General features: G+C 50.3%; 8 protein-coding genes across 8 annotated transcripts; 5 read left to right on the top strand and 3 right to left on the bottom strand.

Moving 5' to 3' along the window:
• Positions 1 to 98: 98 nt before the first annotated feature.
• PC9H_006581 (uncharacterized protein) lies at positions 99 to 3,893 on the top strand (the record flags this gene model as incomplete). The annotated part of the gene is made up of 24 exons (XM_036776126.1): positions 99 to 151; positions 199 to 250; positions 356 to 400; positions 450 to 629; positions 685 to 926; positions 982 to 1,030; positions 1,080 to 1,144; positions 1,204 to 1,245; positions 1,295 to 1,440; positions 1,490 to 1,509; positions 1,562 to 1,583; positions 1,634 to 1,687; positions 1,743 to 1,806; positions 1,862 to 1,987; positions 2,193 to 2,257; positions 2,313 to 2,387; positions 2,445 to 2,455; positions 2,506 to 2,553; positions 2,603 to 2,637; positions 2,692 to 2,817; positions 2,908 to 3,050; positions 3,105 to 3,148; positions 3,198 to 3,594; positions 3,643 to 3,893. 24 exons carry the CDS (start codon positions 99 to 101, stop codon positions 3,891 to 3,893), a joined length of 2,355 nt encoding a protein of 784 aa, XP_036632145.1.
• A 139-nt stretch (positions 3,894 to 4,032) lies between these two features.
• On the top strand, positions 4,033 to 5,613 carry PC9H_006582 (uncharacterized protein; the record flags this gene model as incomplete). Its single annotated transcript, XM_036776127.1, has 4 exons — positions 4,033 to 4,287; positions 4,349 to 4,453; positions 4,511 to 5,363; positions 5,417 to 5,613. 4 exons carry the CDS (start codon positions 4,033 to 4,035, stop codon positions 5,611 to 5,613), a joined length of 1,410 nt encoding a protein of 469 aa, XP_036632146.1.
• A 291-nt stretch (positions 5,614 to 5,904) lies between these two features.
• PC9H_006583 (uncharacterized protein) lies at positions 5,905 to 7,444 on the top strand (the record flags this gene model as incomplete). Its single annotated transcript, XM_036776128.1, has 8 exons — positions 5,905 to 6,110; positions 6,167 to 6,227; positions 6,281 to 6,470; positions 6,529 to 6,685; positions 6,743 to 6,998; positions 7,055 to 7,111; positions 7,163 to 7,228; positions 7,295 to 7,444. 8 exons carry the CDS (start codon positions 5,905 to 5,907, stop codon positions 7,442 to 7,444), a joined length of 1,143 nt encoding a protein of 380 aa, XP_036632147.1.
• A 314-nt stretch (positions 7,445 to 7,758) lies between these two features.
• On the bottom strand, positions 7,759 to 10,476 carry MVP1 (Sorting nexin mvp1; the record flags this gene model as incomplete). Its single annotated transcript, XM_036776129.1, has 12 exons — positions 7,759 to 7,918; positions 7,974 to 8,212; positions 8,265 to 8,303; positions 8,360 to 8,861; positions 8,912 to 9,082; positions 9,137 to 9,169; positions 9,223 to 9,250; positions 9,301 to 9,412; positions 9,471 to 9,889; positions 9,945 to 10,035; positions 10,090 to 10,223; positions 10,284 to 10,476. The coding sequence occupies 12 exons, from the start codon at positions 10,474 to 10,476 to the stop codon at positions 7,759 to 7,761; spliced, it is 2,121 nt and encodes a 706-aa protein (XP_036632148.1).
• A 204-nt stretch (positions 10,477 to 10,680) lies between these two features.
• On the bottom strand, positions 10,681 to 13,532 carry PC9H_006585 (uncharacterized protein; the record flags this gene model as incomplete). The annotated part of the gene is made up of 10 exons (XM_036776130.1): positions 10,681 to 10,768; positions 10,827 to 11,157; positions 11,218 to 11,550; positions 11,605 to 12,174; positions 12,230 to 12,413; positions 12,466 to 12,628; positions 12,680 to 12,788; positions 12,848 to 13,152; positions 13,217 to 13,341; positions 13,404 to 13,532. 10 exons carry the CDS (start codon positions 13,530 to 13,532, stop codon positions 10,681 to 10,683), a joined length of 2,337 nt encoding a protein of 778 aa, XP_036632149.1.
• Positions 13,533 to 15,318: 1,786 nt separating this feature from the next.
• On the bottom strand, positions 15,319 to 15,989 carry PC9H_006586 (uncharacterized protein; the record flags this gene model as incomplete). The annotated part of the gene is made up of 3 exons (XM_036776131.1): positions 15,319 to 15,585; positions 15,641 to 15,721; positions 15,777 to 15,989. 3 exons carry the CDS (start codon positions 15,987 to 15,989, stop codon positions 15,319 to 15,321), a joined length of 561 nt encoding a protein of 186 aa, XP_036632150.1.
• A 1,092-nt stretch (positions 15,990 to 17,081) lies between these two features.
• Positions 17,082 to 18,121, top strand: PC9H_006587 (uncharacterized protein; the record flags this gene model as incomplete). Its single annotated transcript, XM_036776132.1, has 3 exons — positions 17,082 to 17,240; positions 17,314 to 17,406; positions 17,459 to 18,121. The coding sequence occupies 3 exons, from the start codon at positions 17,082 to 17,084 to the stop codon at positions 18,119 to 18,121; spliced, it is 915 nt and encodes a 304-aa protein (XP_036632151.1).
• A 1,506-nt stretch (positions 18,122 to 19,627) lies between these two features.
• On the top strand, positions 19,628 to 21,140 carry PC9H_006588 (uncharacterized protein; the record flags this gene model as incomplete). Its single annotated transcript, XM_036776133.1, has 10 exons — positions 19,628 to 19,852; positions 19,916 to 19,929; positions 19,994 to 20,237; positions 20,292 to 20,403; positions 20,460 to 20,472; positions 20,525 to 20,597; positions 20,653 to 20,674; positions 20,731 to 20,943; positions 20,998 to 21,020; positions 21,081 to 21,140. 10 exons carry the CDS (start codon positions 19,628 to 19,630, stop codon positions 21,138 to 21,140), a joined length of 999 nt encoding a protein of 332 aa, XP_036632152.1.

Below are 21,140 nucleotides of genomic sequence, written 5' to 3' on the forward strand. Positions count from 1 at the left end.
GCGACACGCGCCGACTTTCCTTGGTATGGGCGCTTACGACCCTTTAACATACGCCATCACCATATCAGGCCAATTTCCGACGTGATGCAAACTCCACCATGAATTCAAGTTTATCGGAATCCCAGAGCGAGCTCAGGCCTTTGCTTTCACCGTATGTCGAGTCTCTTGTGGTCGTTTCCATACTTAGAAGTGCGACAGAGAGGAAGTAGAGGCCACCGAGGTGTACCCGTTAATCCACATGATTAGAGCGGTGTGTGGCCAAAGACGCGTTACATAGCCCATCTCTGACATTTCTATTGGAAAGGATGTTATTGTGAGCGTAACTTGAGCTGAAGATGCCCTCGTCGTTGACAAGTTGTCCCCAAAGCACTTCATCGACACACCTTTGACATACGAAGCTGTTGGTGCCTCTATTGCGCTCACAGTTATGGAATTGACTGGCTTGGCAGCTTACAGCACCTGATCTCACATATACACTCATCCGGCCACTCGTCGACAAGTATGTCGCGATACAACAGGACGGAAACTTCTCAGTCGTCTTCTGTTTTCTGCTCAACCGTGTGCATTTTGTCCGAGATCGCAATCTCGCTACTGCCACACTTTCGAAGTCTAGAGCAACACTTTGCGAGGTAACTGCACACTTTGACTATGCTCTGTGAACCTATTCTCATATGGCTGTCATAGATTCTCGCCATCCGAATCATGCGTGAAAATGCCAATGACATGCTGAGACTTACTATGACTGCAACAACTAGCTGGTCTGTTTATTCCGGTGCTGAGCCCGACTTGATAGAACGTGCGAAGGCTGAACGCAGCGACGACTTGGAGGAAAGGGTCGGAAATGCCATTGAGATGGCCATCATTAGCAAGGCCAAGCGATTCATCAAGAGTTCTTCTTGCCAGAAGGTCATCGACGGGATCTGGTCGTGCGTGTCTACACGACGTCCTGTACTATCTCAATATCGAATTGTTGGTTTCTAGGGGCAAATGTGTCTACCAAGCACAGAGTAGCCACTCAATCCTCTCTGATGCAAGTTCCTCGATTTCGAGTGCAAAATTTGTGTACTCACATTCTCCAGACTTACAAACGAACTCCCATCCACTTCTACGACCCTCACAAAGCACCGCTGCTCGACCACTATCGGTATGCAGTCTAAATATCACTCATGACGTCATTACTGAGCAGTTTTCTTCAACTTCAAGATTGAAAGTACCAGCAATCCGCTCGGTGCTCGAGTACATGAAGTACGTGCTACCTTCTGTTATCTTGACAATTGATGTTGACTTCGGGAAGTTTCCTTGGATTGTTCATCCTATTCGTGATAGCCATAGAGTTCAACGAACGGGATACGATCAATGTGTCGGAATTTGTATTCATGATTTACGCCCTGGGATTCACTCTGGAGAAAGTGGCTGCCATGCAAGAGCACGGCATCAAAGGTGAGAAATAGCTTGTTTAAGACTTATTGTTACTTTAATACCGCAAAAGTGTACTTTAAGGGCACTTGGGTGAGTTTACATGCTCTTCCCCGATCTGCGCGCGCTGACACTTGTCGGATAGAATGGCTTCGACCTTGCATTTGGTGAGCTCATACATCCCCGCTAATAATCCGTGAGTTTAATTGCTGAATAGTAACAACGTTCTGGATTTATGGCTTCCTGCGTCTTTACGGAATGTACCACGATGGTAAGCCAGAGTCTGAACAAAACTGTGTGTCATATTTTGACCAAGAACGGAACAGTGCTGTGGGCTCGTACCCTGGGGATTGATTGCCTTGCCATTATCGCTTGTTTGATGTTCCCTCGGTAAGTCTCTCCTAACGGTCCAATCTCAATCACTAACACGTCAACCGACGCATAGGCTGGCTTTCGTAACACTCCGCGACAATCTCATGGTTCTCTCCCTTCGTGCTATGATGGTGCAATTCGTGGTACTTATGTGTATCGCTGCGTTCTGCTTTTGTGGCTTCTTGTATGCCCTGTGGACGTACGTTCATCTTCTCCGTCTTCTTTGGCATCACTGAAGATCTAATCACATACCTACCTTGCCCTCGCATAGGTTGAGTCGAAATCAAGCACAGTAAGTTCCAACGTTCAATTTGCAGGACTTTTTGATTTACCATCTCGTAGGTATAGTGTCGGGTCAGTACCCCATCAGCTATAGTCTAAGATCATTTATTGACTTAGACCAGGCATATAGCTTGGTGGATGCTTGATTTATTTTTTGGGCTGGATGCGACCGGATTCGACAGAGCAAGTGCGAGCTACTCCCCCTATGATATCTGGATGAGATGCTGACGTTGCGACAATAGCGACATTCCACCCGATCTTCGGCCCAGTCCTTATGGTAACCTATGCTTGCCTGAGCAATACATTACTTCTCACTGGTGAGCTTCTTCTCTTCGCGTTGATATAAGGAAAGGAACGCTGAATTGTCGTTTCAGTCCTTGTATCCGTAAGCATCGAACATCATTAAGTAGAGAAAGGGAATTCACTCGGTTGCAGATCTTATCTCACACATTTTCAACCATCAACGAGGATGCGGCAGCTGAGGTTAGTAGTTGTCTTCCTTGCGAAAGTTTTGTCTATTGACCTCTGACAGGCCATGTTCCGCAAAGCCGTATCTACTATCGAAGGGTACGCTATACCGTGAATTTGCACTCCTTTAGCTGCTCATCTCCTTCATCGTAGCGTCAAAGCAGACTCCCTCTTCTCGTATCAACCACCCATAAACCTGTTCGCCCTCTTCGTAATGTTGCCTATGAGCTATATTTTGAGTCCACGGTGGTTCCACAAAGTCAACGTCTTTATGATTAGGTGAGCGATCCTTCCTTCCTTCCTCCCATGGTCATGAAGCTTGAAGCCGATTTGTCCGAAAATGATAAGTGCTAAATGATACGTTGACAGGTTGACGAGTTTCCCTATACTACTTGGTATTGCGGTATATGAACGGCAGGCCAAGAAGAACCATACGATTGGGTTTTATAGCACATTCTCTGCAATTGCTGAGAAAGCTATCGATACACTTCCACGCCAGTTCAAGCGTCTGAGTAAGTCCTACGGCTCGGTGTCACTTGCATAGTGGATCTGATGAACAATTCTAGCCTTCTTCGATGGTCTGGCTGGTGCTGATGCAGATATTGACGCTGTAAGCATTGCTACGTCCCTTGAGGCGACCGTAGTAATATCCTTCTTAGATCTTCGAAATTGAGGAAGAAGCGTCAGAAAGTGCACTTGATACCAGCGACTACCCCATGTCTCCCGTTGAGGGTCCTCGAGACAGACGTCTGTCACCGACTAAGCGGGGGACCAAGCTCCCCAGTCCGCCGTCTGCCAACCGGCAACACACTGGTCCTGCCCGGGATGCACCCAGAACCCGCGTAGCATCCTTGCTCAGCGATGCAGCGCACAACGCTGCACACGCTGTTAGCCCGCTGGCGCAGCTATTCCAGCCATTGATAGTGGATGACAGCATTCCAGAAGAATCAGAGACATGCACAGAAGACGGACAAGCACACCAGCCGCACGTAGTTCTTCCTATACCCCAGATCAGCTATGGCCCAGCCAGTCGCCGGAGGTTGTCGTCCATTGCGCGTAGGCCTACTGGGCACGACTTCAGCCACGCTCAGACGCACGCTACAGGCATGCGGAAGTTCCCTGGTACAAGTGGGAGTGCCAGTACGGACCATGAACACCCTATGTCGGAGAGTCCCAGCCAACTGGAAGAGACAGCTTCTCAAATGAAGAAGGATGAGGGTGATGATATGGGGAACACGTCGTCGCAAGTGTTTTCGAGATTGGAGAAGATTGAGGAGAGGCAGCAGCGGATAGAAAGGCTTTTGGAGCAAGTCGTGGCTGGCATGAGCCAGCAGCGTACACTGAGCAAAGAGTAGTAGGATATGTAGCCGCCTCTCATGTATCTCTTAGACTATGATATACACCGTGCCCCAACTAGATGGGAATAGGGGTGGGGAGTTCGTTCAGTGATCGAAGATCGTTCTCAACTTGAGAGAGCGTCTTTCAGTTTCAGAAATGATGGCAGAAAGCAGACCACGAATTCTCCCAATCTCCACCATCCATCCGGAATTCGCGACGATAATCACTGAGACGCGCTCGGGAGTGACCCCTGGCGACACTTTCTGGGTCTCATGTTATAAATCCGGAGAACCATCCGTTCATGGGAAGGTAAAGGTCGAACTGGATGAGAAGGACTCTGCCAGGGAAAAGGTGACTCTCTCCGGTCAGGATGGCGTCGAGATGAAAGAGGTTACGGGCCCTGGTTACACAGTGAGTGGGCAAATCTTTCGATGGGAATGAATGATGATTCTCAGTTATTGGAATGAAGTAGAACCCCAAATACGCGATATCGTGCCCTGCACTCTCTATTCACGATGCGCCTATTGCGGTACCGTATCAAGAGTATGCCGATCCTCAGAAATCCAATCCAGAAAGGGTACGTCTGGACTACCGCAAGTATATGTAGGACCAGTTAGTAACGGTCGCCCAATAGCCTCAACGGATAACCACCTTCGACGTGTCACGCGATAAGACACAATTCGCCACTGGATTCCTCGATGGAACGGTCGGAATTTATCCAATACTTCCTGAAACGCGATCTACAACACAGCCAATCTCTGCCTCGCCTTATACCAGCTCGCGGGCTCATCTCAGTAGCGTTACCTCTCTGCAATTCTTCCCATCGTCGAAGGTGCTGCTGTCTGGAGGCGCGGACTTTACACTTCATATTTTGCCTGCTGAGCTTCCTTCGTCCTCTTCCTCGACCCCGACTCGCCTTCAGCCAGCCCGCTCGCTTTCTGGACACACACGGGCAATTTCTAATACGGCTATCATTGCTCGGGGTCGTAATGTGTTGAGTTCTTCTCTTGACGGCACAATCCGCTTGTGGGACGTCGGCAGTGGCCAGACCATTCGCTCTCTATCGTCTGCTCGCGGTCCGATCTTAGGCATGTCATTAGGAGAGCGCAATGGAGTAGCCTTTGGTTCTGCTCCCAGAACTGATGGGACCCCTTCTATCAACGGGGCTGCTGGTGGGGTCGACGAACGTGAAGTTGAGACGCAGGACAAGCTAGTATTCTCCTCTTTGCAAAACGGCACATTCGAATGCTTCGATGTCGGTTCCAAGCGCTGTGTATTCCAGTCGCAACGCTCGTCAGCGGCGTTACAAACGATTAGCTATTCGGCGTCCCACCGCTTGGTTGCAACTGGATCATCTCGCGGAGTGGTGGACGTATATGACGTGCGAAGCGGACTCAGCGGAGGCTCGGCTCCACTGGTGTCATTCACGAGAAACAACGCCTCCATCGAGGACATATGTTTTTCATCATCGAATAGTGACGGTCAAGGTGAATATGCCAATGTTACCAATAATTCCGTCGTTTATCGTGGCATTGAACAGGTGGCTCATCAATCGAGCTTGCTATTGCCACATCCGATGGTCTGCCCTTCATTGCGTCTGTTAGCGATGACGCAGAAGTCAGCGTTGCTAAAGAACTGATCGGCATCCATTGTGATGGAGTCAGATGTCTGCGGTCAGTAGGTGATGAGATATGGTATGCAGGCGATGATGGAATAGTCAGGCGCTACAAGTCGTAGCAGTCCCAACAAATCCCAACACAAAGTACTCGTTTCATCGTTCGTTTCAGAGTCGCTCCCTTGTAAACGAAATACGAGTTTGTATTTTTATCGTTCCACACCAAAGCTCCTATTCCCATCCTGGTGGTAGAGTGGGCCCGGCCCGACAGGCCCGCGTATGGCGAACGGCAGCTACGGGCCTTTTCTGAGGTCACTCGTCTGGACGGAACCAAGCTGACATTTATATTTCCCAAGCGAGAATGGAGTCAGATAAAGAGCTCCCGGTGCACCCTCACTTAGGTAAATTCCCCTATGGCCTTCATTCAAGAGTACGATCCCCGCAAGATCCTCGACCACCCGGACTTTAGAGTTCTCGCGGAGGGGGAGAAGCCTGCTCCGGATGCTAATATCGCGGCTTTCTACAACCCCAAACACGAAGTTCATCTTGTACAGAAACCGCGCTTGAAGCCAGGCCCTGGGCAAGTGCTAGTGCACGTAAGAGCAACGGGGATCTGTGGGTACGTGCAACTCGGTCCAAACCAAGTCAAAGCGCTCATTCATAATTCCATTACAGGAGTGATGTTCACTTTTGGAAGCATGGCAGAATTGGCGACTCAATGATCGTGACGGACGAAGTGAGTTATTCCGCTTGTTTCTTACTGCGATCATAGAAGCTTAACCGTGTCAGTGTGGGTCTGGCCATGAATCCGCCGGTGAGGTCCTCGAAGTAGGCGAGGGCGTTACGCAATGGAAGGTTGGCGATCGAGTCGCGATCGAGGCTGGCGTTCCGTGTTCTCAACCGTCCTGTGAATTCTGTCGCACCGGAAGATACAACGCCTGTCCTGATGTGGTCTTCTTCTCTACGCCTCCGTTCCATGGTCAGTCTCTAGTAATTTCGTATAAATATGGCTTACGTGCTCATTTGTCTTTGATTAGGAACTCTCACCCGATTTCATCTCCACCCAGCCCAGTGGTTACATCGGCTTCCGGATAACGTGTCTTTCGAAGAGGGAGCCTTGTGCGAACCACTCGCAGTCGCGCTGGCCGGGATTGAGCGTTCAGACCTGCGTCTAGGCGACCCAGTCCTCATCTGGTACGTATATCTTCTCCATCCGCCCTTGTACTACTATATTCTGAATTGGATCATCAGTGGTGCAGGACCCATCGGGCTGGTATCCCTCCTATCTGCTCGTGCAGCCGGTGCAGAACCAATTGTCATCACTGACCTCTTCCAATCACGTCTGGACTTTGCTAAATCCATGGTGCCAGGCGTTCGTACCGTCCTCATCGAGCGTGGTCTAGGACCGAAGGAACAGGCTGAGAAGATCAAAGCAGTAGCCGACGGAAATGTTAAACTTGCTTTAGAGTGTACTGGTGTGGAGAGTAGTATCCACACAGCTATCTACGTAAGTGGAAATGAACCTCAACGGCAGGTCCGAATGCTGACAAAGAAGCATTGTAGTCGGTGAAGTTTGGTGGCAAGGTGTTCATCATCGGCGTTGGGAAGAGCGAGCTTACGGTATGTGACGCGCTGCGCCTTAAGAGCCATGATGCTAACCTCTGAGGATAGTTCCCTTTCATGCATCTAAGTGCCAACGAGATTGACCTCAGTCTTCAATACCGATACGCAAACCAGGTACGCTATGCTCGTACGACTATGGTAGCCATACATTAATTCCCGCGTTTGTGTTCAACTCTCTAGTACCCTAAAGCAATTCGTCTCGTTGCTGGTGGATTGATCAACCTCAAGCCCTTGGTTACCCATCGGTTCAAGCTCGAAGACGCAGTTTCCGCTTTCCATGTCGCAGCTGACCCGTCGCAAGGCGCGATCAAGGTGCAAATAACTGACTGAGACTTAATACTGTCTCTAGTTGTTGCTATGGGTTATGTTCTTCCGGGGGACTTTTGCTGGGGTAGGGACTGAGAGGTTGATAGAGTATGTGGGGACATGAATCATGAATAAAATAAATGAATGTTCGTAGCACAATTCCGAGCGGAGCACATAGCAAGGATTAGAAGCTGGTATCGATATGCGAGGAAGATGGTCCAAGAAAAATAGTTCGTGAGAGGGCGTGATGGAAGCAAGTTGCGCGGATTCAAGGGATTGGAAGTACAGAATTAGGCACCAAGAAGGGGAGAAGATTGAATTACTCGAGACGGTATCGTTCACTCATATGGCATGTTCTCTATACCATCTATCATAGACGCCCAATTGTCGACGACCCTCTCGGCGAATGCATGCTCCTCCCTCGCAAAAGCCTGCGCCGTCACGGTCAACATTGTGTTCTCCCTATTGTGGAATACCACTCGAAGTTCGTGCCACATGCTACACGACATCATTAGTATAATCACTCACCGCTAGAACGAATTAAAGTACGTACCACGCTCGGATGAATATTCTCCTCGCTAACTGAGCGGCGATGGTCGCCTGGTCCCTCTCGATGGCGGAAACCAGTTTTTCGGCCTCCTCTTGCCACCCCTCCTTCTGCGCAGACTTGATGCCATCCAATCGGACGGATGTTGTCTCCACTCGTTTTTTTAGCCTGTCCACTTGGTCTATCGACAACCGGTCTTGTCGCACGAAAAGATCGCGCATAGCAATGTATAGATCACGTTGCGACTATAAGGGGTCAGAAATCATCCACTCCCATTCAAGCGTGATAAAATATCACCTTCAAAGACTCCAATGTTGTGTCGAAAAGCGTCCGTGTCTAGTCATCGGGGGGGAGAAATGAGCAGGCCGTCAATAGCAAATTGGTCGACGCACTCTAAGCTCGGCAATCTCGGCCTGCACTGAACAGTGCATCGCAACTTGACCTAACCCCTGGCGCACCCCAGATGAAAGTTCATCTTCCTCTCCTCTCCACGAATGCTCCATGACTTCGGTCACAGCCCGCAACGTGTTAGTCAACCTAGATAAATCCCCCTGTTGTTGCGTGCCAGAGGTATTGATATTGGCGGTGGATATGTACATGGAGTTGGGCATGGCACCATGGCCACCGTAGATGGAGGAATCGATACGAGGAGAGCCAGGCAGGGAAGCGACAGAAGCGACGGAGGAGTCCAGTTGAGGTGAAGCAAGAGAGTTGAATAGACGAGGGACGCCGAAGGAGGAATCCGCATTAACATGAGCGTCTCCTCTGGCAATGCCAATAGGAAAAAATGGGATTCGTACCGCTGCTGCTTCCCGTCTCTTGATAATCCGTTCAGCAAGTATACATATGCGCTGCCATTGTTCAATTAATGCTGGAATCTTATTCCTAACGATGCTATAGTTTGCAATGAGCATATATGTTTACTACAGAGGAGTAAGACGTACGCCAATTTGTCTTCCAAGTCGCTTGGTATGGTCATTTCTTCAAGACGATCGACTCGCTTGCTGGCAGATTCTTCGTCCAAAGATACGGATGTGTGCTTTCGCCATGTTTCAAAAGAGGGTTCAGTAAGGAAAACTGCCAATAAGCCATCCTCCTTGATGACTGGGTGATTTCTAGCAGATGCGTAAATAAGGGCCATCAGACTTGTATTCCGAGAATGTACTGACATAACGAAGTTTAGTGCGCGATTTAAGCCACGCCTATGAGATAGCTTGAAATCAGTTCTGCCTCAATATTCATCAGGCGCACATACCGTCGTTGCTCAAGGAAATATTCATCGGCTGAATCAAAGTAAAAATTTAGCGATATTGTTACGTATGCCTGAACTTACAGCCTATGCGCTTTGGAGGTAACGCTGGGAACAGACGGAACGGATACCGCCTCGTCAAACATTCCCATAGGAATACAAATTCAGAATATCGTCTTGTTACTGGGTTACCCCTCTGATGAGTTGGTCAACTTTTGAGAATACAGCCTTGAGGCTGAAGCGAGAATACTCACATCGGTGCTGATTTCATACACCGTATATCGGTTTAGGATAAATCCTTGCTGGCCTAGGATGGTGATGCGAACGGTTTCCTGCCTCTTCCACCACTCTTTCGGCAGGCCGGTTCCAGCTAAACTCGACGGTGCACCATTCGCCAGACTTCCTCGTGCGCCGTCAAAACCGCTACCGCTTGGTGTGGTCCCCAGTCCGCCTCCGAAGCGCACATTGCTAGTGCCAGTCGCCCATGGGTCATCGGTGATGCCTCCAGGTGAACGGCCAGGGGCAGCTACAGTAGAGGTAGTATTTTGCCGGTACGTCGGAGGGGGTGGGGGTTGAAATGTCGAGACTGACGGCACGAGCGAACTGAGGTCGAGTTTGGGCTCGGGGAGGTCGTTTCGGGATGACAATGCTGCGACTTGTTCGATGCTTACATCTGTCCACCAGTAATGTCCAGCGCGTAGAACAAGGCACAAACACAAAGTACTCACCCTTTCCCGACTGAGCTAATGCAACTAAAGCCAGCGCGACAAAGAACTCAAGTTTAGAGACTCGAGGCCGTGAACTGACCAGATTCACGATCTATACCGAATTACATGATTATTATCGGCACTGATGGAAATCAATGAAACGCACCTTATCAATTGTCGCAGCTGGAAGCGACGAGGTCCCTAATACGCGCGACAACGCATTAACCGACGTCTCTCCGATACCATCTGGGTCCACAGCGGTGAAGGCCTTATTGTAGATAGACGGAACGGTGGCATCCGCTAACCCATGCAATTCCTTCAGCAAACGAGCATACATGAGCACCTGACCTAGAAACTGACCTATTACTGAGCTGAACACCGTATTTGAAGCTGCGGGCGGTATTGGCGGAGGGGATGGGCTCGGTGCAGCACTCCACGGGTCAAGACCGTCGTATACAGAGGAGGCCAGCGGATTATCATCTACAAAGCTCCCGCCGAAATTTCCTGAAGTCGCGCCCGCATATCGTTGGGCAGGCCTCGGGGAATTGAACATGGTGGTCGTTACGGTTGAAGAAGCGGTCCACCCAGGCCAATAAGGACTATCCATATATGGTACTCGGACCTGGCGTCATTCTACCACCGTCGCTACGATAAATGCGATAGTGGCCACAATATCCAGGGGAAAGAGATAGCATAACGGTATATACAGAATATTACGAATCCACGACAACCCGTATACTACTAATTAGCTCTCTCGCTAAACCACTTCAGCTGTCTTTTTGGCTGCGAAATGCAGCGTCCAGGATGAAAGCAACCTCTTGCTATTCACCTCATCACCAGTAAGACTATTGAAATTAGACGTCAGACAGGCATGTACAAGTAGGACGGTTCGATGGTGCTTACCCAGGAGTGCCGTACGTCAATGGTGCGATGTAAACAAACATAGCGAACATCAGAAGAGCGAAAACAGCGACCACAACAGGTCCCTTAGCTCCCAAATCCGCGTATTGCGAGGGCCGTCTCCGTGTTTGTGGGCCAGCAATAGATGCGGGGTAGTTGATTGTTTCCGAGAGAACGAAGTTCAAGACCGCGCCGGCGACTAGAGCGGAGGCTAAGTGCGAGGGGAGGTAATGATGGATGAACAGTTGACGATTCATCACAAAGAACGGAACGTAGTGGACACCCCAAATGAGGAGGAAGAAACCGGCCGAGTTCCATAGGCGATTGCGTACGGCTGTGGCAGGATCGGAAGCGATGAGCAATCATCAGAGTAAACCCAAAGCAGAATACGTACCATCAGTGAGAGGATATGTATCACGACGCCTGGCCAACAAGTCTGCACCGAGGATACCAACATAACTAGAAAGTGCTACGACACACGCCCACCATCCGATCAAATTACCGATGAGGTAGATCTGCTTCTGGGATTCGCTCTCCGTCCAGAAGCTGATACCGCTGATCAAGAACGGCCAGTTAATGGGTCCGGACGCATAAGGATGCGATGCAGTGAGACCAGCATTATGTTGCATCATCAAGAGTTGCAATTCAGCGAACTTTTTGAGGAAGAACATCGACTTGGGCTGCTTGGGTGGGACAACCTCCGTTTGCTGCGATTCCTCTTCTTCGTCTGAATGAATTCAAGGTCAGCGTTTATTACTTTCCATTAAGCAGCTATCTTCACCTTCAGATGATACGATCTCATCTACAAACCAGACAGCGGACTTCTCAGTAGGGTTCTTGTTACCGTTGATTTCCTGTTGCTTGTACGCCCAGTCAGGGAGCTGCTTCGGGTGGGTCCACATTGACACCTTGGTCGATCCATGAACCAATCTGAAGTGGCCAGACTTGCTCTTCCAAGCCTCACCATCCCGACCGTCTGATAACTGAATATAGAAGAGCGTATCATTATACCGGGAGTGATCATCCTTAGGCCAAGTGGTGAATTCTTGGTTTGTTGGCATGAGAGGAGAAGCAACATCGTGTGTGAGGAGGTGGGTCTGGGTGTTGACATGGAGGAGGCGAACAACGTCGTTGTGGCGCACAATTCTTCCGCGTCCCTTCTCAGGAAGGGCCTTAGTGGGGATGACCTGCCAGTGGTTGTTGGTATCGTTATGACCGTAACCAGTCACTTGTTGACCTTGCGAACTGATGCGGCCGTCGTCGTACTTCAAGGGATACCTATCTGGGTGGGAGTGCAAGAACACCTTGGTGTCTTTGTGACGGATGGTCAAAGCATCGTAGTAATGTATTTCTGCCCATATCAAGAACGTCAGCGACCACCACTGGATATGACACAGACAACTCACCATGGCTGTTGAGCAACATTTCGTTTCCGAGTAATGTCTCCTGGAAGGCGGGGCTCATGAAGGTATCTCCAGGGCCGGAGTGAGTGAGGATGGCAAAATGAATCCAAAAGAATGACAGATAGACGATGAGGGGGACGACAATAAGACCGATGGCTCTGGCAAAGAAGTGCTTTGCGAAATGATCCTGAACGAGGAATAATCAACCTTTACTCGAACTCAAGATCCAAGGTACTTACCATGGTGTATCCCTTGCGGTAGTCGAGGATGTCCCAAAGATCAATCAGCACAGCACAGCCAATGGCAGCAACAGTTAAGATTCCGTTGACTTTAGAAGCCCATGTGCAAGCCATGAAGACACCGGTAGCGATCAACCATCCCCACCACTCGGTAGTGAATTCCCTGAAGTAGGGTTAGCCTAAGGGGATGCACTATACGGGGATGCGGACTCACAAGTATCGTAGCTTTCTAAACCGAACATACGCGTAGATCGTCAGGGACATGAAGAATATAAGCGTCGCGTCTAAAAGTATGAGACGCGATTGTGTCACATGAGCGTTATCTGCAAATGGTTCAACGGTTCAACAAAGGCGGTGAGAGCTGATCGGGGAGGGTACGCACCAAATAGAATAAGGATAGCTGAAAATGCGGCAATAACGGTCGAATAACCACTCTCTTTCATGATTGCATAAACCACGGGGATTGTCAAACTGCCCAGGATAGCCGGGAGCGCGCGTAGACCAACGTATGGGATGTGATTTGCTGTGTAGCTGTCGCCAATGTTCTCGAATAGGAAGTTCCCGTCAAAGCCAACAAACCAACCTGCCAGTGCGAAAAGCATCTTGGCAAAAGGTGGATGAACATCGAAGTAGTATTCTCGTCGAAGATAATATGATGTGAATTTGCCAAAGTGGACTTCGTCAAAGCTATGGGCGCGCAGCATTGTTAATATCGGAGGTGTTAAGAGAATTAAGGAACCACGACACGTACACAACTTGGTCTGGATGGTTGATTTTGTAGAAGCGAAGAGCAAATGCCAGAAGCGTCAATATTGAAACTACGGCAACACTGGCTTTCTGCGTCGACAAGAGTTGTTCGAGATGACTTCGATCCTCCTGAGAGCAAGCATCCCCGTGAGTCCTGGGGAACCGCATGGGCACAAAAGCATCTGACGCACCGCTCTTTGGTAAATTGAAGTGACATGCTCGTCCTCTTGGTCGTAATCAACACCACTTGAGCCTGCGAGCGGTGATTTGTGCGTCTGCCTGAGGCGAGGTTGACTTCTGCCCGCGCTGGAGCCTGACATGAGTGAGAAGAGAGGATGGTGAGTGTTGGAAGAAAAGAAAGCCTGGCAATTACACGCCAACGAATTTCCGCTTCCCTGGATTCAACTTCGCATGCCACGACTTCGATTACCTAAGCGACTGATCACGTTTCTTTTACATCTCGGTTTGACCTCGGTCGACGATCTTCGCAACTTGTCAAGGTAACTACTTACAAGGGAAATGTTCTACAAGTTATGATTCCAGCCATAGTATTTTACAGGAGTGACTACTATGAAAAAAACCCTCCTACGCAAGCCATTCCATCACGGTATTAGTAAGTCACCTTAGGAAATGTACTCACCACCGAGTAATCCAACAGCCTGCTGCCCTCTTGGGCCGCGAGATACCAGAGTCCGAGTATGGAGTCTCTTGGCAAAACAGCGTGCAGCCCCCGTCATACATTGCACCCGAATCGACGTATACTCGTGTTCTGGCTCTGACGGGCCCGAAGGCAGCGACGCAGGGAATTCAGCATGCCCAAGGCGACACTGTGTCTTCGACTGGAGCAGACGCCACACTTCGTGACGCATCGCTCTCTTCACCCATGAAAACAAACGTCGAACTCAACCAGTCCAGCCAACAGCACGTTGACTTGGCCGTCAACATGGTAGGGATCCCTTTGTTCCTTTCGTGAGATGATGCGAGTTAACGACAGTCGACCCGGGGAAGACGCAAGCTGAGGAAGCAGAAGGATACTAGGTCACCGTGAGCAACGCTGTATTCCATGACTGTGCTATGGTTCTTCGCGCCGTTAGCATCCTTCATCTGGACAGTCCTCTTCCGGCATCCTGGTGAGTCCCTGCTTGTCTAACTGGCAAATGTACTCACCATCGAGTATATCAATGGTTCCGGTGAATCTGTCCAGAGTCCCGGAGTCAGTTAACGCCATGTGAAGGAACACTTACAGTCAGATAGCAACAAGGAAAAAAGACGTGTCGGTTAAACCGCGATTGGGCGATGGACAACCTCACTTTCATAAAGCCTAGACCACGACTCAGCCATTTATCCCTAAAGCCGGGAATGCGTTGGACGTACCGAGTAGGGAGCCCGCCCCATGTGGATCATCGACGTCCCAAGAGAGAAGATTGGCCCAATGCGAGATGGTAATCAAGACCACCCCACCTAATCATGACGTTCGGCCATCCTCACTGAAGAGCAAACACCCACATCAGCGCGATGAACGCGGCAAGGAGAACACAGGCGAGGTGGGAGGGGCGGGGCCAGTACGCATACGTGCGATGGGGTGGTGGTAAGGAAGAACCCCACCTGCGACAGCAGCTAAGGGAGGATGGTGAGGTGGTAAGGTATTTATATGTCTCGGCGGGAATCCAACCACGCCGATCGGATGTCGAGGAGGTCAGCCTATGCTAAAACCATAACCTGCACGAGTCGCACGTTCGGAAGCCTTTCCCTCCGACTTCTGGGAGAGGCATGTACAACGCGCCCAGACTTTGGGTTCAACTCGCTGTTTAACGACTCGCCTTTAGCCCGACCTTGTGATGCGTTGATATTCAACGTACTCTCGAAGAGAGGCTGTCTGTGATCACCTGTAAGTCTCGGAGATACCGCAGTGCAGTTTAGAAACGTATTCCTGTTCCCAAGGTACGAGAACAAAAGCTGGAGTAATGTAGGGAGCATTGCAAGGTTCAAGTGGATTGGTGATTAAATGAACGAGCCTTTTATTAGTGATAGGATATACGCTTTAGGTGGCTCATATATTACAGGCCTGGTTAATGATCAACAACGGTCACTGCTGGTGACATCAAGTCAGAGTTCACCTGCAGAAGCCTGGTTGCGAAGCTGAGGCGCAGCCTGGCCCTGCGGTACGCGCTTGCATCGGCCAGCACTCCAGCGGTAGCCATTCGGGCAGCACGATCCAACACCCCTTGCTTTATCCCCCGCGAACTCATGACCCGGCGCACAACACTTTCCCAAGCCCGAAGCTTCATCTTGCGACCAATGCTTGTCTTCGTCGCAGCACCCTCCGATGCCAGTGGTCTTGTCTCCGGACCAGGATTTATCAGCGTCGCAGCACTGCAAGTGGTGTCGAGCGTGAGCTAAAGTGTGGATAAGGAGATTTGGAACATACCTGTCCGATTTTGGTAGCTTCGTCAAGCCAAGTGACCTTCTGAGGCGCTGCGCAGCAGTTCAGTGTCATGGATGGATCAGCCTAAACGCCAATTCATCAAGCTGTTGATTAGCGTCGAAACGTAGTATAATCGCACCGGCAGAATGAATTGGACAGCATCGGCAGCACAACTTTGTGGTGGCGCACTCGCGAAGTTCTCTGTAGCAGTTGACTCTGATGCCTGATTCACCTCCGGCTCGGCGACAGCCACCTTAGGAATGACGGGGGGAGCTGCATGATTGTGGCAGTTTGCATCAGCGGTGATAGCAACGAGCAATGCGAAGAGGCAGAGAACGCGTGCGGAGGTCATTTTTGGAGTAGAATGAAGGAGAGTGAGCTGCCGTTATTTGATATCTGTACGTCGTGGCTTATATACGAACTCTCACTGCGATGGGGGTTCTAGTGCAGATGACAGAGGAGGGATGTGCTATTGGGCGTGTTCCCATCCTGCAGTAAATCTATTCCGTCAAGGAGGGCTTTGGCAACCGATGCACAAGCGCGAGACATGGATGCTGTCGGCGTGAGCGCCCAGTTAGCAGCCGCTATAGTAGACAAGTCCATCATATGGAACCGCCTTCGTTGTGCGTCATAGATCAGGCGCTCGCTTCCATCCATGCTTCTATCATAGCAGTCAAGCGCGTTCAAACATCCAGTTAGTAGCACCCAAGCCTTGTGCTGGCAGCAAGAGTGGTCAGCCACATATTTATGTCAAGAATGAATGAATTGGCAAGCGCACCAACGCATCTACTAGTAATTACTAATGATCGTCCGTGCCCTGCGCCGACGTTCGACAGCGTACAGAGAACAGAGTGCTCCTGGCGAGACAGGAAGCTAGAAGCAGGTTGACTAGAAGATAGATATTAAGCGAGACCACAGGTGACAGCGGTTCCAGGATCGATCCAGTGCCAGAACAGCAAAAATCGGTGAGAACCCTTTGATAAAACAACAATCAAGGATGGAAGATTTATCAACGCAGCATCCAGGCATTGAAACAAGGCTTATCCCTTGATGTCGCCCTGTAGCTCTGGGACGCGCCACGGTCAATCCACGGTTCCGACGGGGTAGGCGGTCTGGCGCGTGGCGGGAACTTGGAGGAGCGCGGGAAATGGCGGGAGCAGCACGTGGCCGTGGTGGCTTGCAGTGGCTAACGTTGTGGCCCCTTCACCGTCTCCTATCCCCCATCCATTACCTTCCTTATAAATTTCCCGTTTCTTGTTTTCCTTCTCGCTATCGACTCTCTGCTTTCCTTGATCTTGCTTTCGTTTGCACCACATCTCCCTTTTATCTATCGCATTGCTTTACTTTGGAATCGTTCAGTAGCTGCTCTCCACTCTCTCTATTCATCGCACCGCGCCACGAGAACCGCGCCACACGCCCGCTGCCCATTGCATAGCCTTGAAGTATGTTGGCCGCCCATGTTCCCGCCGCGCAGAAGAAAGCCAGCCGCGCCCGGCTGATATCAGACTCGTCGCGTGCCGAATTTCGCAAGCTACGTCAGATTGAAATCGAGAAGGAACAGAAGCTCGAGGAAATCGAGGCACTACAAAAGCTCATGGACAGGGTGAGCATTACATACAACTCCCGTTGTTGTAATCCTGTCGTCGTTGTTGGTAACGGACACTGACTTCCCACAGTCCGAGCACGAGAACCTAGTCAAAACGTTGTCGTCCGTCAAGACGGAGTTCAGCGATCTAGACGGCATCAAATGGACTCGGTTCCGGAGACAGGTATGTTTAGGTTCTCGCGTACTCACATCAGGAGGTTTATTGTGGATGTCAGCGGCCGACGCCTCTCAGTCGACTCAACACCGCGTCCGTTCCAACTCTATCACTACACTCCTTCCCTTCGGCATGCACTAAATCTGATGTGGCGGCCGACTTTGGGCCCATCAAAGACCCCAGACAGCGAACCGGATCCGAGGGAAATACGTTCTCCCATGACGACACGATCCGAGTCTCTTCAGCGCGCTGGCGATACCGAACCCAACTGCCCTCCTCAGGCCACTCGCCACTCAGCCAGACATTTTCAGAATCTCAGTCTATTCTCTCAGCCCCACCGACTCCCTGTCACGACGTCTCTTCTTCGGATCCCTCTGCAAACAGTATCGTTCACTATTTCAAGCCTAGCGAAAGCGATCAGCATACCGACTCCGACGAGGAAACCATTTGCATTCCTGTTCAGCAGCTCTCGGATGCCCTTAGCAAGGTTGCATCTGCAGCGCCGCACTCGGACGACAATACCGAGACCATTCGGGGTCTGCCAGTGGACCAAGGCACCATTCGAGCGTATTCGTCCCAGGCGAAGGCTGGCGAGATCGATGCAAGACCTTTGATTGGAAGAGTGTTTTGTAGGGAATATGAGCGCAGCCCGGATGGGAAGAGGAAGCCTGGCACGCCTGGCCGGTGGCATGCCGTGGAAGGTCTCCGCGTCAATCTTTCTTGAGGCCTACCAACGGTTGGATCGTTGACCCTCATCCGATACCACTTGTACTTTATATCACATATTCTATCCTTATACTACACATCTATCCCGCTTTAGACACGATACGTACCTTATCGTGAACCACAAGCCATCGATATACCGTTACGATCATTTACGATTTACCCAGTTATCATAGGCTCTCAGGTTCCCCTCGCTGTCGGTCATGTGCACATATGCTTGGCAGCTGCCAGGTTGGTGAGTTCTGTTGTAGACCTACGAAAATACCACGATAGCTTTGGTTCAGCTGTGCTCACCAGGCTACTTGCTAACAGAATCCTGAAGAACTTTCGTAACCGCCACATCAAGGTCCAATGCGAGCTTCTTCGATGCTACGATTACTAACGCAGGAACGGGTATCTGGCCTGGCTCTAACTTTGACTATCGATATCAGAACCGCCTCTTGAAAACCCCTTCATCAGCACGGATTTAGCTTTAAATATCGAATCCCGGTGGTGTGCATATCGCTCGGCTCTCGGTATATCGGCTTTCTAGATAACGTAGGATGTACACCGCTGCCTCATCATGAAGCGCTTCTTTCGAAGGACTCGCCAGGAGCAATCAGGAGCTGCCAGGTGGCTCGTTGCTGACCGACCCGAGACCGGTTATGTATTTCCCTTTCATTCAACTTGGATACGCTGGCCAACCGCCAAGTTTCTCTGGAGAACTGGACTTGATACGACGACAATGTTTGCTTCGCAACCATGCGCCCCGGTACCTCCTTGAGCCTCTTGCCTTGACATCCTGGTTCTCAACGTCTAAACGACCTCATGTACTGCCTGTTGACGTGGCAAGTCAATGGAGATAACAACTCTTTGAGTCGTCTCTGGGCTTATTGCCGTGTCGCCCATTAAGCCATCTACGAAAGCTTTCTACGATGCATTTGCCATAGCCGGCCATTCCGAAGGAATTTTCAGAACACCTATTGTCTTGATAGGCTCCTGTACGCTCTGCTCTGGACTTTATCTGCTGTCTGGGTGGCTGGCCTTAGTGGGCAAATTCACGCGGACTGCTCGGTGATACGACGAATTAGATGCTGAATCGACCAAGCTCTCCCCGAGGACAGGCGTATTCTTTCCCATACCATACGGCATTACTGTCGACCCCTTCAGAGGCACTGGTCGTCTATCTTGTGTTGCAAACGACAAATGCAGGCATTGCTCGTGTGCTCTGAGGCAGGTGGTTTGTATGTCGGCATTCGACTATGTTGCAGTTTATCCGCTCAACCCGCCGATAGACATTCTCTTATCGACCATAAACCTCTTTCTCTGAAGCGAAGCCACTTGAGAACCTCGAGAATCCGCATGCATCGCGGCTAATTGTCGTACACACTCTGTTGGACTGAAGGTGGCTGGCCAGGATGAAATTGTATAAATTCAGATCAAGTCTGAGCAACGGTCAGCCTCCACAGGAGAAGGACACCCGACAGCCTCGCAGCTTGCTTATCCTTATCCCTCTTCCCTCGTCAAGATGTTCATTTTCGCCCTCTCCTCCCTGTTGATCGCGATTCGCGCTATGTCTCTGTTCGCTGCTGTGAGCGCAGCTCCGGTGAACGAGACCGATCGTTTCGACGGGATGAGCCCGGAAGCTCGGAGCATTCTTGCTCGCGCCACTCCCGCTGCTCCGCATTTCGTGCTTTACTCGGATATGTGGGTTTCAGGACAAACAAGGCCCCCCACTAGTTCTCAGCTTGCGGTGAGTTCTCGCGTTTCAACACATCTATCTATGATTGCGTGGCTGACACGAATTTCCTCGCAGGGTGTGAACACATTGTATGTCCTGCCGAATAGATCACCCGTTCCGCTCGGTTACTTATGCAAATGACGGCGTTTCTAGTATTCTGTCGTTCCTGTTGACCGTGGGTGCTTGGGATCAAGCCCAGGCATGGCAATCGCTCGCCGCTTCTCAGCGAAGCTCGATCAAGGCCGAATATGCTGCCGCTGGCATCAAGCTTATGGTTTCGGCTTTTGGAGCTACGGATGCTCCGACTTCCGTTGGTCTCGATCCCGTTGCCACCGCCAACACCATGGCTGCCTGGGTCAAACAGTATGGTTTGGATGGTATTGATGTAGACTATGAGGTTTGTTCCCCGGTTGAGTTCTTCATTCCATCTGAACAATTTGTGGCGATACAGGACTTCAACGCCATCAATGCAGGAGACGGCAAAGCCGAGGCGTGGCTCACAAGCTTCACGAAGCAACTCAGGGTTCAACTTCCTCAAGGAACATACATCTTGACTCACGCTCGTGAGTAGTTACCCGTATTCTTTCACATTGTCAGCCAAATAATTTTATCTCTTTAGCCGTCGCACCTTGGTGAGCGTTGCAATCATTGAGCCTGCTTTAGATCCTAAACATCACCCTTCAGGTTCTCGCCCAATAAATTCGGAGGGGGTGCATACTTGACGGTCAACAAGAACGTCGGTAGCTTGATAGATTGGGTAAGGCACATTCATCGCGCTTTGATTCAAGCACATCGACTGATTATTCTCCTAGTATAACGTTCAGTTCTATAACCGTATGCACTATTCATTGATATCAATTATAATGTCTTTTAACTTCCGAACGATTCAGAGGGAACCAGCGAATACACCACCTGCAACAATCTGCTTAGCACATCCTCCAGCACTTGGCCCAAGTCGTCTGTTTTCGAGATCGCTTCATCAGGGATCCCTCTTTCCAAGATCGTCATCGGAAAGCCCGCCGCCGCCGGGGACGCGAACAATGGCTTCATGTCAACATCTACTTTGGCAGGCTGTCTGTCTCAGGCCAAGAATCAAGGATGGAGTAAGCCCTATTCGCTTATCATCTTGTATACGGTTTCTCATTTGTACTTTCTAGACGGAGGGGTTATGGTTTGGCAGGTAATTCAGTTTATCCTTCAACGAAAAGGGCTTGCTTGCTCATTTCGCTTCTTATCGCAGTATCCCCATGCCACGTCTTCGTGGTTCAAGACGGTCAGAGCTTCATCGTGGCCCTTCTAA

The sequence above is a fragment of the Pleurotus ostreatus genome (genome assembly GCF_014466165.1).
Source record: "Pleurotus ostreatus strain PC9 chromosome Unknown scaffold_4, whole genome shotgun sequence".
In the NCBI taxonomy this organism is placed as follows: domain Eukaryota; kingdom Fungi; phylum Basidiomycota; class Agaricomycetes; order Agaricales; family Pleurotaceae; genus Pleurotus; species Pleurotus ostreatus.